This window comes from Gadus macrocephalus, chromosome 11 (genome assembly GCF_031168955.1).
Source record: "Gadus macrocephalus chromosome 11, ASM3116895v1".
Taxonomy (NCBI): Eukaryota; Metazoa; Chordata; class Actinopteri; order Gadiformes; family Gadidae; genus Gadus; species Gadus macrocephalus.
Window position 1 is genome coordinate 5,174,735 of NC_082392.1, and position 13,785 is coordinate 5,188,519.

General features: G+C 42.6%; 2 protein-coding genes across 3 annotated transcripts; one reads left to right on the forward strand and one right to left on the reverse strand.

The window, feature by feature from the left end:
• Nucleotides 1–98: 98 nt before the first annotated feature.
• Nucleotides 99–5,895, reverse strand: LOC132467929 (ankyrin repeat domain-containing protein 34A). Of its 2 annotated transcripts, none has more exons than XM_060065516.1 (2): nucleotides 5,829–5,895; nucleotides 99–4,769 (listed from the first exon to the last, which is right to left on the reverse strand). In XM_060065516.1, exon 2 carries the CDS (start codon nucleotides 4,700–4,702, stop codon nucleotides 3,170–3,172), a length of 1,533 nt encoding a protein of 510 aa, XP_059921499.1. In that variant the 5' UTR covers nucleotides 4,703–4,769; nucleotides 5,829–5,895; the 3' UTR covers nucleotides 99–3,169. The 2 variants fall into 2 exon arrangements, with proteins under 2 accessions (XP_059921499.1, XP_059921500.1); XM_060065517.1 differs by lacking the exon at nucleotides 5,829–5,895 and adding an exon at nucleotides 5,685–5,822.
• A 1,488-nt stretch (nucleotides 5,896–7,383) lies between these two features.
• Nucleotides 7,384–12,678, forward strand: polr3glb (RNA polymerase III subunit GL b). The gene is made up of 9 exons (XM_060065432.1): nucleotides 7,384–7,508; nucleotides 7,675–7,710; nucleotides 8,488–8,618; nucleotides 9,015–9,144; nucleotides 10,200–10,268; nucleotides 10,585–10,641; nucleotides 10,911–10,996; nucleotides 11,272–11,397; nucleotides 12,585–12,678. Exons 3-9 carry the CDS (start codon nucleotides 8,499–8,501, stop codon nucleotides 12,669–12,671), a joined length of 675 nt encoding a protein of 224 aa, XP_059921415.1. The 5' UTR covers nucleotides 7,384–7,508; nucleotides 7,675–7,710; nucleotides 8,488–8,498; the 3' UTR covers nucleotides 12,672–12,678.
• The last annotated feature ends 1,107 nt before the right edge of the window (nucleotides 12,679–13,785 follow it).

Consider the following 13,785-nt stretch of genomic DNA (forward strand, 5'->3'; position numbering starts at 1 on the left):
ATACGAATAATCACAATGCAAGATTATCCGCCAATATTAGTATTAAGAAAGTGCTAACAGAATGTAAGTATTTAACGCAACAGAAAGTAAGACAAGGCTTTGGTTTGATACATCTGAACATGGACGTTTATTCCACATTAAATTACAATTGGGGTAAAAGACAAAAAATAGAGTACCTACATATAATTTACTACTTCATAACAGGCATACAAAAAAATGTTTTCGTTTTGTTTAGATTCATCATAAAATTCAAGTAATTTACAGACGTTTATTCAGCACAAAGTCAAATCTTCAGCACTTCGGACGCAGCAGTTGGAGATGTTGCTGAACGGTCAGGGCAGTCCACAACACAACATGATGATGATCGTTGATTACCTGTACAGTAGACTGACTAGTTGTATAGAATAGGATCCCCGGGTTATGGTAAGTTACCTGTGGAATAGACTAACTAGGTGTTTAGAGAAGGACCCTCAGATGATGGTTGGTTACCTGATTAATAGACTAACTAGTCGTTTAGAGCAGAACCTCCAGATGATAGGTTGGTTACCTGTTCTATAGACTAACTAGGTGTTTAGAACAAGTCCTTCCAGATGATGATAGGTTACCTGTATAATTGACCGACTAGGTGTTTAGAACCGAACCTCCAGATGATAGGTTGGTTACCTGTACAGTATATTATTCACTAGATATTGTCAACTGGTCCTCCAGTTGAAAGTGGGTTACCTGTAGAGGATATTAACCAAATGTTTACAACCAGAGCTCCAGATGCTAGTCACCTGTAGATTAGACTAATTTAGCAGACACTTTGAATATTTTACCAGAGTAAATTAGATACTTAGAACACGACCTCCAGATGATGATTGGTTACTTGTATGGTAGACTAACAATATATTAAGAACAGGACCTCCAGATGATGGGAAGTTACCTGTAGAGTACACTAACCAGATTAGACTAGGGTTCTATGGTTGGTGCATCTCTCAGCATAGCTCAAGGTTCTACTTGTGAACCATTTTAACTCAACTGTTTAAACGTGAACGTAAAGTACACTTGACACTTGGTTGGATCGTTACAGTACCGCCTATATTGCACATACAGTATTTCATAAAATATGAGGTTTATCTCATCTGTACACTTTATACAGTCTGTGAGGAATTCACAGCAGTCTCTTTCAGGGTTGGTGGGATCAACATTCGTTGTCCATGGTCTTTCTTTGGAATTTACTATGTAAAGTAATGCAAACAAATTAAATCAAACCACAAAACATATCAATATATCTTCCAACAACTAATCCTTGCCAGGTAACTTCATATTCCAGGAATCGGTTTCTCAAAGGTTACAGGAGTAATGGCCTTATGAGTTTACTTGCAATTACCAAATGACACTGGGGATGAATTGAGTTTGTCTTCAATCTAAATCCTCCCTCATCCTTTAGTTAGCATCTTAATAGAGCCAGAGCTTCGCTGGCCTTCATTACACCCATTGCGAAGGTGGGGCTACCATGTGAGCTGGCAAAGCATTGTTATTGGGATTCATTCATCTCTTCAAGCTAAACAATACAGACTCCTTCACTGGCAACCGCTACGTAGCATTAAAAAAAAAAAGGGGCTTCTATTGCACCCGGCGCCATTTTATCAACAAGTATTTATAATATTTTGCAGGAACATGAAATCTGAACCTGGCTCTGGTGACAGATTTCACATTGTGTGTGACGGCCGACTCTGGCTAATCCGACAGGATGTTACATAGCTCTGTTTGATCAGACACAACGTTACATAGCTCTGTCTGATCTGACAGGATGTTGAATAGCTCTGCCTAATGTTATAGCTCTGCCTGATCCGACAGGATGTTACATAGCTCTGTTTGATCAGACACAACGTTACATAGCTCTGTCTGATCTGACAGGATGTTGAATAGCTCTGCCTAATGTTATAGCTCTGCCTGATCAGACAGGATGTTACATAGCTCTGTTTGATCAGACACAACGTTACATAGCTCTGTCTGATCTGACAGGATGTTGAATAGCTCTGCCTAATGTTATAGCTCTGCCTGATCCGACAGGATGTTACATAGCTCTGTTTGATCAGACACAACGTTACATAGCTCTGTCTGATCTGACAGGATGTTGAATAGCTCTGCCTAATGTTATAGCTCTGCCTGATCAGACAGGATGTTACATATCTCTGACTGATATGACAGGATGTTACATAGCTCTGTGTGATCAGACAGGATGTTACATAGCTCTGTGTGATCAGACAGGATGTTACATATCTCTGACTGATATGACAGGATGTTACATAGCTCTGTGTGATCAGACAGGATGTTACATAGCTCTGTGTGATCAGACAGGATGTTACATAGCTCTGTGTGATCAGACAGGATGTTCCATAGCTCTGTGTGATCTCACAGGATGTAACATAGCTCTGTGTGATCAGACAGGATGTTACATAGCTCTGTGTGATCTGACAGGATGTTACATAGCTCTGTGTGATCAGACAGGATGTAACATATCTAAGAACTCTAAGAAGAAATCTCTGCCTGATCAGACAGAATGTTACATAGCTCTGAAGCATCCTTTGAATAAAGGTTCTGTGTAACTGAGGTCAGTTGATAAAGGACAGTTTTAGTGAACAGACCAGTAAAACATTATTTCAGCGTATAGATTGACAATACTCCATATTGGAATCAACATCATAATCATAATGAATCATACATCATAATTATAACTTCATCCACTAATAAACAAAAGATAGCTCTTCTTGTAAACACCTCAATGCGTAAATTTGAATCTATGTTAATATATTTCCGCAAATGATTTGGTAGATTAGACCAGTGGCATACCGGGCTGAAGTACTAAGTCTGTTGGCTCATATCATTTCACATTTCACAATTGGCCTTTCACATCTTTTACTCTGAAAAATGGAAATGCCATTGGTGCAAATTGTGCATTTGTAAACATTAAATAAGTCACACAACTGTTCTCAACTCTTCTAGGTTCAATGTGACCTCACCGACAGCAAAGCTCAACTTACAAAACAAGGCTGAATGTTTTTTTTTCAAATGATTGACGTGATGAAGTCTGTTGTACAGGTTATCCCTCTTACTCCTCTAGGAGTTATAGTTACCAAACATGCGTTGCTTGAATGAGTCAGCGTTTGACCGGAGGATCCTCCTAGTCAGCGTTTGACTGGACAACCTTCTCAGCCAGGATTTCCTGGAAGGTGGAGAGCTGCTTCATCTGCTCCGTCTGCATGGAGTGCCTCCGCAGCAGTTTCTTCTTGACCTTGAAGTCGGGGCCTCTTTTGGGGGAGGCGGGGGCCACCGGCACCAGGATCTTCCCGCTGCACGGGGGAACCCTGATGTCTGGGATGGGTCTGTGGGGGTTGACGTTGAGGGGGGGCAGGAAGCCAGGCCTGGTGTGGGAGATGTGGTCCAGGAGGAGAGTCCCTGACCCCCTCCGCTCCAGCAACCCCGGGGCCCGCCGGCGAACGCTGAGCGGGGACACCGAGTTGGGGATGTTCTCCAGGGACTCCTTGGAGGAGGAGGCGAGCAGGGACAACGGGGAGGCGTTGAAGCGCCTCCTCTCCACGGACACTCTTCCTGAGTCTGGGGATCCCGGGATGGACTTTGGGCAGAGGTGGCTGTCGGACTCATAGTGGTCCATGCGGGTCAGCTTGGGGTGGACAAGGGCCTTGGGGGCCGCGGCTGCGTTTTCCTGGGTCTCAGGGGCGGTGTTCCTGCGGTACAGACTCTGGTGCTGCTGGACCTTGTCCGCCCAGGAAGAACTGGGGAGCGTCGGCCAGTCCTCGGAGCTGGAGCGATCGGTGAGCTTTGGTGAACAGGGATCGTGGGTCTCTATGCTGTGCCGCCGCCATAACAGAGGTCTATCCGGTTCTGGTTTGTCTGGTTCTGAGGCGAACAGGCTGGTCGCATCTGCTTCCTCTTTAAGTCCAACGTCCACCTTGTCCTGAGCAAGAGCCCCCAGTACCGTGGGGGCCACGAGTCCCCAAGGCTCAGAGTTCAGCCTCTTCAGCAGCTTGCGGGGAGGAGGCCTGCGGTCCGCCGGGGACGGCACTGACGGTAAGGCCAGTGCAAAGCTGAACATCCCTTCGTCATCCTTTTCCTTTTCTGTCCCCGGGGAGTTGGAGGTGCCTACCTCCACCTGGGATGGAGACATGCAGGTCGGGGAGGCCTTGTCGAGTATTGCAGGGGAGGGAGGGGAGTTGAGATACTGCTTGGTCTTCTTGGTGCCGGAGGGCGACATGTCGGTGGTGATGATGATCACCTCCTTGCCCTTGGCCTTGCAGGCGTCCAGCAGCACCTGGAGGGTGTCCCGGTCGCCCCTGTTGATGGCGTGAACCAAGGCGGAGGAGCCGGAGTAGTCCTTCAGACTGGGGTCCGCTCCGTTGTCCAGGAGCAGCGACACCACCTCCTGGCCCGCCTGCTCGGCGCAAGCGTGCATGAGGGCGGTTCGGCCACTCTTGTCCGCTATGTTTGGGTCGGCGCCTTTCTCCAGGAGGTAGCGCACCATCTTGTTGCGGGTCTGCGGGTTGTCGTAGCTCGCGATGCAGGCGGCCGAGATGGGGGTCTCCCCGCGCTCATTGCCCTCGTTGATGTAAGCCCCGCCCTCTATCAGCAGGCGGGTGAGTCTGAGCTTGCCTTGGAAGACGGCTTTGAGGAGGGCATTGCCCTCTCCATCCCCCATGGTCCCCGCAGTCCTCCGGGCGTTAGCCTAGCACTGCCGACTCACGCTCCAGGGGACGGCACATGACCTTGGGGAGGAAACAAAGTCGATATTCAGAACTTGTAGCGTAGATAGAGATAGTTGGCATTTAGAGTTGGCCTCTAGAGAGAGTACATGTAGAATCTAGAGATAGCCTCTAGAGTTAGCATCTCTTGATAGCATCTATAGATAGCATTTAGATATAGTATATATAGCATCTATACATAGCATCTTCAGCTAGGACTATAACATCTAGAATTATATATATATATATAATATTAGAATCTAGATATAGCAAATTTAGCATTTAGAACCTGCATTTATGGTTTGCCTATGGGGATAGCATAAATAGCGGTTAGAGATGGCATCTTCTGCATCTAGAGTTGGCATCTGAAATAAGCATCTAGAGATAGCATCTAAAGCATTTAGAGTTAGCACCTATAGCATCTACCACCAGTGGCTGCTGTGGTCCTCCAAGCAGATTGGCATGCAGGTTACACAACTACAAAAATATGTTTTAAAAATAGGTGTTATTATTATTATTATTATGTATATATATATATAAATATAACAAAAGGTAGCAAATATACATTAAGTATATAAAAGTAGGCTCTCATGGTCTAGTGTTTGTGGCAGCTTGTTTTGGCTGCATATCTGCAATTACATAAGCCCAATTTTCAACATTGCTCCCAATCACTTGGTTGCCTTTTATTCAGATCAATATTCCCAAGCAGTCGTTCGTTTGGTTTCACTGCAGAGGAAGTAAGTACATGGAATAGAGACACATAACGATACACATAGAGAAATATCGAGACATAACGATACACATCGATGCGCTCAGGCTTTTCCCTTTCCATTTTTTCTAAAAGCTAATTCATCGGATCTCTTCCCTGGTCAGAACAGCAAGACAATTAACGTTGTGTTATTTGAACAGATAGCTAGAAGTCTGTATAGTCTCATTTACCTGCTGTGATTTCTTCAGCGCATACCGTTGATTTTATCATAATAGGCCTGTATATAGAGACTATATATAGCATGCAGTTCATATGTTTTCATAATATACAGTTTATATGTTATCATTATAGAAAGTCTAAATATAAAACCTTACCGCGCTGCCATTACATCCACTCCGTCTCCTCTCCTGTGCGCGCGCGCCTGTGTGTGCGTGTGTGCGTCGTGTGTGCGTGTGTGTGTGTGTGTGTGTGTGTGTGTGTGTGTGTGTGTGTGTGTGTGTGTGTGTGTGTGTGTGTGTGTGTGTGTGTGTGCGTTCGTGTGTGTGTGTGCGTGTGTGTGTGTGTGTGTGTGTGTGTGTGTGTGTGTGTGTGTGTGTGTGTGTGCGTTTGTGTCTCTGCGTGCCCGCGCGTGCGGGGGCGGAGCCGCTGGATCAGACGCTCTCTCGCGCCCACTCACTGAATTCACAAGGAGCTCGCGGAGAACTGCAATGATAATCGGAATGTTTGACTGGCAGGTTTGAAGTGCGTGTGCGTGTATGTGTGAAAGTACGCGCGGTTGTGTGCGTGCATGTGCGTGCGTGTGTGTGTGTGTGTGTGTGTGTGTGTGTGTGTGTGTGTGTGTGTGTGTGTGTGTGTGTGTGTGTGTGTGTGTGTGTGTGTGTGTGTGTGTGTGTGTGCGCGTGCGTGTGTGTTTATGTGTAATAATAATATAGGCCTACTGATAATTATAATTATCCTACGTATTTATTTAAATGTTATTATAATTGTTATTATTAAATTAACAATATCATTACTATTATTACTAGTTGTTTTTATTCTTCGCATTATTATTATTAGTAGTAGTAGTAGTATTATTAGTATTATTATTAGTATTATTATTATTGTCAATACTATTATTATAAGTCAGTAGCCATCACAAAATTCCTCAAGGTAGGTTTTTTTTAGGGGGTATATAGTGACTGTTGCTATTATAGAACACAGTTTCTATGGCAACTGGTTCGCTAGATTCCGACAGACGCGTTCCTACGACAACACGTGCTTCCTAACACACATGCACACACAGAGAGAGAGAGAGAGAGAGAGAGAGAGAGAGAGAGAGAGAGAGAGAGAGAGAGAGAGAGAGAGAGAGAGAGAGAGAGAGAGAGAGAGAGAGAGAGAGAGAGAGAGAGAGAGAGAGAGAGAGAGAGAGAGAGAGAGAGAGAGAGGAGAGAGAGAGAGAGAGAGAGAGAGAGAGAGAGAGAGAGAGAGAGAGAGAGAGAGAGAGAGAGAGAGAGAGAGAGAGAGAGAGAGAGAGAGAGAGAGAGAGTTTGGAGTGGTAGGGATACAGGTATAGTGTGAGAGAGAAACAGGTGAAGATAGGGAGATCAAGAGAGGAGAGGGAGAGAGAGCGGGAGAGAGAGAGATGCAGAGAGCGGTGGTGATAGAGATAGGTGGAGAGAGTCAGAGAGAGAGAAGAGAGATGGAGAGCGAGAGAAAGAGAGAGCGAGTCACATCGATTTTTCCTGAATATAAACAAATAGGTATTCTAGAAAAAGTCAAAATTGCAAAAAATAAATAAAAGATCTCCCTAATAATAACCCATACACATTCTGAAATCCTCAACAGCTTCTTAACTAAAAATAACTACTCATTATGTCACTGCATACCGACCCCCGAATCTCTTCATGAATTATATGGATTGAAGCCGTTAACATTATGGATCGACTACATGTAGAGATGGTGTCGTGGGACTCCGTACCAACAGGGGGCAGAATAACACACATATTCATATATCAGGAACCATGCGTATAAACAACAATATAGTCTCCGTCTTTTTGTTAGATTTATTTTGCAAGGTTTGTACTGTTTCAGTACTCTTATTGTATTGGCGATATATTACTGTTTAACTGGTTTCATTGCAATTCTAAAATATTGCTGCTCAACTGGTTTGACTGTGATGTAAGATATTACTGTCTTAAGACATAATTATGATGGGATTATAAAGTTGTGTGTTCTTTTTAGCGGTTGGATCGAACTGATTAGCAACAGCTAGCAAAGGTAAATACCCTTATTCTTATTGTTACTATTTATATTAATATATAATTATTCTTCGTCTTTATATGCATGTTATTACCCGTTTAGATGTGTAACGTAAACGACCTCGCTAAGTGGCTGGAGATATGAGGAAACCAATTACTTTTTAACAGGGCTGCTGAAGTCACTATTGTTTGCAAACTTTGGGTTGGACTAGATATTCAGCAATATAATAAAACAGTAACATTATATGTATTATAAGTCAAGATTCATGCTCTCACATAACATGTTTAGCGAAGTGGACGGTGGAAAATACTGACCGTAACAGACAGTAGTAAAAGACAGTAGCATAAACTATAACTTTTACTGACAGTAGCAGACAGATTAACAGTAATGTACAGTATGATAGTTCCAGAGAGTATGAAACAAATATATAGTACTTACTGACCAGACAGTACTGACCGTACAGTACTGACCGTAACAGGAAAAGATAGTATGAAGCAGACAGTAACGGACAGTATAATAGTTACAGAAAGAATGATTGTAACAGACAGTATGATAGTAAAGTACTGACAGTAGCAGACAGTTTTACAATAACAGACGGTATAATAGCAACAGACAGTATGATAGTAAAGTACTGACAGTAGCAGACAGTTTTACAATCACAGACGGTATAATAGCAACAGACAGTATGTATGATAGTAAAGTACTGACAGTAGCAGACAGTTTTACAATCACAGACGGTATAATAGCAACAGACAGTATAATAGCGTCAGTACTGACATTCTGCTTCTTCCCAAGAGGGGTGCGGCATGGCGGGTCGCGGCCGCGGTCGGGGACGCTCAAACCTGACCTTCAGCATCGAGGCTATGGGCTTCGCCAAGGGAGAAGGGCTCCCTCCATCCATTCTGCAACCAACACCTCTGTTCCCAGTACGTAGATGGGTCTATTCCCAGTATGTAGAGGGGTCTATTCCCAGTATGTAGAGGGGTCTGTTCCAATTACACCGATGAGTCCATTCCCAGTATGTAGAGGTGTCTGTTCACAGTACATAAATGGGTCTATTCCCAGTACGTGGACTGGGCTATTACCAATGCAATCACAGGCTTAGGGCACTTCCCACTTTATGCTTATATCCATGATTAAAACCTGTATGATAATGATCAGCTATGATAATGATCAGCTATGATAATGATCAGCCATAGTAATGATCAGCTATGACAATGATCAGCCATAATAATGATCAGCTATGATAATTCTCAGCTATGATAATACAATGTGTAGACGCCATGATTCCATGTCTGATTGATCCTCTTTTTGGGTTGCAGCCAATGGAACACAAGCCGGTTCCCCTGGCGACAGGCGAGGAGGCCGAGTACATGCAGGCTCTGAAACAAGAGTTCAGAGGAGCCATGAAAACCCTGCCCTTCTATATCAGACCTGCTGCTCCCAAGACAGGTAGACACACAGACGGGTAGACACACAGACAGGTACTAAAAGACAGACAGTAGAAAAACAGGTAGACACAGAGAAAAGTAGACACAGAATAGAGGCTTCAGACAGGTAGACTTAGGCCCCGTCCACACAGAGCCGAAACGGGCGAAAACGATCCGTTTTTTTTATGTGGTTCAGGAATGACTCCGTAATGACGGAGTCATTGCGAAACCGCATCGAGCTGTAGAGACACTGTAGTAAATATTCAAGGCGCTGGTTCTCCGCAGAAAAAAGTGGAGCGCATCAAGCCTAACATTCAAGCCAAACATTCAGTCACGAGGAGATTCAACCTTTTACATTGAGCAGAAATACTTTTTAATGCACAGTTAGTAATTAAATTGATCAAGGGGCTTTATTTAAAGCTACAAAAAGAATACAAATAAAATAATAAATAAAAAAATTAAACGCAACTCTGACATCCCCCAGCTGGTGGGGGGGCTAACGACGTCATCGTTTGCGTTTCAGGCGTCCACACGAATCCTAACACGAAACCGAATAGGTCCGGATAGATTTGAAACCACCTCCGAGGGTGGTTTCAGAAATGTGCGGTTTCGGGCACCGGATTCGCCGGCTCCGTCTGAACGGTCGCCCGAAACGGACAAGACTTCTGCGGTTTCACCAAAAAAATCGGCTTTGTGTGGACGGGGTCCCTACACAGCTAGACAAAGGCGGGCAGACACAGACAGGAAGACACACAGTCAGAGAGGAAGCCACACAGACAGACAGGTAAATAGGGGGACAGATTTATAGATGTATCACTATAGGTGGAGCACTTTAATCCATAAAAGAAGATTGTTTGTAATTGTTACTGTAATATACTGTGAATACTGCAGTTATATACTCAGAATATTGCAGTTAATTACTGTGAGTATTGTAGTAATATACTGCGAGTACTGCAGTCATGAAAATGAATAATGTGACTGCCGCTTCAAGTATTATGAGTACTTCAGTAATATACTATGAATACTACTGTAATAAAGAGGAATACTTTAAGAATACTTAATATTTCTGTATTTCAGACGTGGAGCGCTACTCTGATAAGTACCACAGTGGGGAACCTGCGGACAACGTGATAGACTGGAAGCCAGGTATTACTATTACTTCTATACGACTCCTGTATTACTATGAGTATACAATTACTATATTCACTTTATTATTTCTTCTTTTCCAATTTGGCTTGTGCTATAATGCAATATAAAAACAATACTTCCAAAATGTTTCAAGCACATTTATAGACCCTCGAAAAAATATAAATGAATAAATATTATATATTTATTATGTAAAATAAATAAATACAAACATTCCCCTGGAAATCTCACTGACACAGCATGATTTCTATGTCAACTTCTGTAGTATGTACCACTATTTATCTTTCAAATGTGTGTGTGTGTGTGTGTGTGTAAGACTGGAGTCGGCTGCCTAAAGAACTTCGTATCAGAGTCCGAAAGCCTGTGGAGAACCGTAAGTACAATTATATATATATACATACATATACATAATATATAGGTCTGTAACTACTCAGACATTCTACCCGGTAAAGTCAGCTAGCATCTACATTGGAATGACAGATTTGTTTTTCATATCAGGTAGCTCTGATGCAAGCTAAAACCTTTCTTCTATATCTATTTCTGTTTCTATTGGATCATAGTAAATCTCTGCTGTCATTGCATTATCAATACAGGATCTTTATTAATGTGTTTACATTCACGTTTGTCCAATACCTTCTGCAGGGGTTTCTCTTCCTGTTGATCGCATGGACAGAAGTTCAGCCAATCACAACCTCAGTAAGAAAGAAGATGTACTGTTAAAGCTGGAGGTAAATCCTTTTAAAAATTATATTATTTCTACCAATAACTGTATATAATAGGGATGTAACAATTGCATCCCTATCTGCCTATAAACCCTCTAATCCTTTCATTGATGATCTACCGATCATCCATTAAATGGTCAAATGTTAAACGGCCCCAACAGTTATATGCAAACATTAGGCCCCCAAAAATGTCTATGCTCCCTCCTTCCCTATTTTTTTTCTGCCATTGAGAAGTGGTGCCTTCCCTGATTATTATTATGGGATGTATGTTTCTATTCAAGGCGCTCGAGAAGGGTGAGAAGGCCGGCAGCTCAGAGGATGAGGATGAGGACGAGGCGAAGAAGAAACAGAAGGAGGAGGAGGGGACAGAAGGAGAGGAGGAGTACGAAGAGGAGGAGCTTGAGGAGGTGACATGCATGCAAATGTATCATATCACTCAGGGATAGGGGTTGAGTTAGGTATATCCAATTATTAATACATACATAAATGTTCTAATATATATGGTTTTAGGTTGCGTAGGCAATATATTTGTTCCAGGTGTTTTACATCCCGATCGCAATCGACAAATCAAAAGCTCCAACAAAAAAACTCAGTGATTGAATGGCTTACATGTCCTTCGAGCTACCTACTCGGCTACCTGACCCACTCTACCCGTGCAATCATTGCGCACAAGCAGTCTTCCACATGGCTAAGCAGACCTGTTGCTATAGTAAGCAAACTAGTCACGTGTTTAAGGGGAGCGGCGTAGGCAGGGTGGCCTCAAGGAAGGGGTGGGCATTTTTTCGGTTTGATACTTTTTTAAATCTAGCTTACTCTGGCTGGTTCCGCCAAATATCCTACCCTAGCTTTGAAGTGTAAGTATGATGCTACATGTATATATATATATATATATATCCTAATATGTATTGTGTATTTAAGGAAAACTTCTTGACAGCTCAACCTGGACCCTATTTTCCAAATATTTTAGGTCTAAGGGACTAATGCGGACAACTATTTTCGGGTTACGGTTAGTATTGGGTTATGGGCTGATTATGGTTCCACATTCACGCAACGCAATGACCATGCAGACGCTTTGACGCAGTCGTGAACCTTTATGGTTCTAGTGAGCGGACCAATCACAGCCCTTCCTTTTGCGTCGCCTCAATGGAAGGTTACAGGTTTTGGGAGGCGCACGTCAGGCCATTGCGGTGGACGCAAGGAGGGTCCGCACGGACGTAATGGGTCCTTAACCCCCTTGCGTTGCATGATTTATAATCAGCCCTTTAGTATTGAGTAACAGGCTTCAATGTAATACTTTGGGGCAATAGCACACTGTCGATAATCATCGTCTTAAAGTTTGTATTGCCTCATTATTGAAGGGATCCATACAGCAAAATAAACTGATGCCAAAAAAGTTTCGCTCAAGGAGAAGTCATGCGACCGATTTCAGAGATTGTTGTCAACATTAATCCCTTTGACCCAAAATTATAAGAAAATAGGTTCCAGGAGGAAGGATCCAGAAGTTTTCCTGAAAGTGTTGAAATAGGTCAACACTTTAACAACACTAAACACTCTAATAGGTACTATACAATACATCATAATATTGTGTCTCCAGGGAACGGACTACATCATGTCCTACTTTGACAACGGAGAAGACAATGGAGGTGACAGCGATGAAAACCTGGATGAGGCTGTCTACTGACCAAGATGTACATGTCTCTTGGGTTACTCCTGGTTCACAACATTTTTTATCGTCTGTGTGTACTCTTTTAATATTTTTTTAAAGCAAGCCTTTTAGAGAAAGTGTCTGTGTGTCTTTTTATCAGTTGATTCTAGGGTGACAGCCTGGATGTTAGCCCTTAGCCTTACCCCTATGGAGTCCTGTATAGACATTAGTCTTAGCTTAACCTTACCCTATAGAGCTTGTACATTATGCATCCTGTTGTTGTTTTTTGCCGATGTTCCCCCATATTGAGAGGACTCAAGAGTCATAGTACTAAAAAGCCTTTACATAAACATACCGTCACCTAGTTAAAAGCTTTGATTTGGCACGCCACGCATGAGAAACGCTTTGCCTGTTTTAAAGACAGTAATTTTTCCCCATAATGCCAAATTATTTCGCGATTAATCACTAAACAAAGACCAAAACCATTAATATCAAGATACTAGAACGCTCCTTTGCGGCGGTAATTGTTAGTGACGTGATTTACAAGCCCTATCTTGGAATAACGGGGTCATTTATTGCGGGTAAATACAAGAGTAATTTACGACAGGGACCATTGTGGTCATTTATTGCGGTGCTATATTTAGGTCTGGTAAACTTGGATAAAATAAATAGCATAGATGCTCTAAATAGCTTGGAAAAGATTGAAAAAACTTTATCAGTGTGTGGAGGCTTAAGTAAAGCGGAAGTTGATGTAGGGTGGAGTTAAGCGGAAGCGATTGAAATACGGAAGCAAGGCGGACGAGGTATTTAAGGTTCTTATCTCTGGTTCTTAGTATACATTTAACATATTTAAGGAATATAGGGTTTAAATATAAGGTAAATTAGTCAGAACATTGTATATCTTATGTATTGGTATATAAAGTGGCACATAGAGAGGGACATGTCGGTAGATCGCAGTTGTAGACTTTGAAGTTTCCGTAGTCGACATTACGCAAAGTTTTTTATTCAGCCGTACAAAGTCAAAATCTTATTTTTTGGGGTATTTCATCTGTAATCTCTTGAGGGAAATATATTTGTACCCGAGTAAAAATAGCCGGTGACACCGTTTCGCTTGCTATCTAGTAGCTAGCATGCTTTGGCTAATATAAAT

What these genes read in the sequence shown, in the direction of transcription:
- LOC132467929 (XM_060065516.1), bottom strand. Translation starts at nt 4,702, where the DNA reads ATGGGGGATGGAGAGGGCAATGCCCTCCTCAAAGCCGTCTTCCAAGGC.
- polr3glb (XM_060065432.1), top strand. Translation starts at nt 8,499, where the DNA reads ATGGCGGGTCGCGGCCGCGGTCGGGGACGCTCAAACCTGACCTTCAGC. An exon ending in ACCTGCTGCTCCCAAGACAG is followed by an intron (nt 9,145 to 10,199) that starts GTAGACACACAG and finishes TCTGTATTTCAG; the next exon opens with ACGTGGAGCGCTACTCTGAT. An exon ending in ATGTACTGTTAAAGCTGGAG is followed by an intron (nt 10,997 to 11,271) that starts GTAAATCCTTTT and finishes TTTCTATTCAAG; the next exon opens with GCGCTCGAGAAGGGTGAGAA.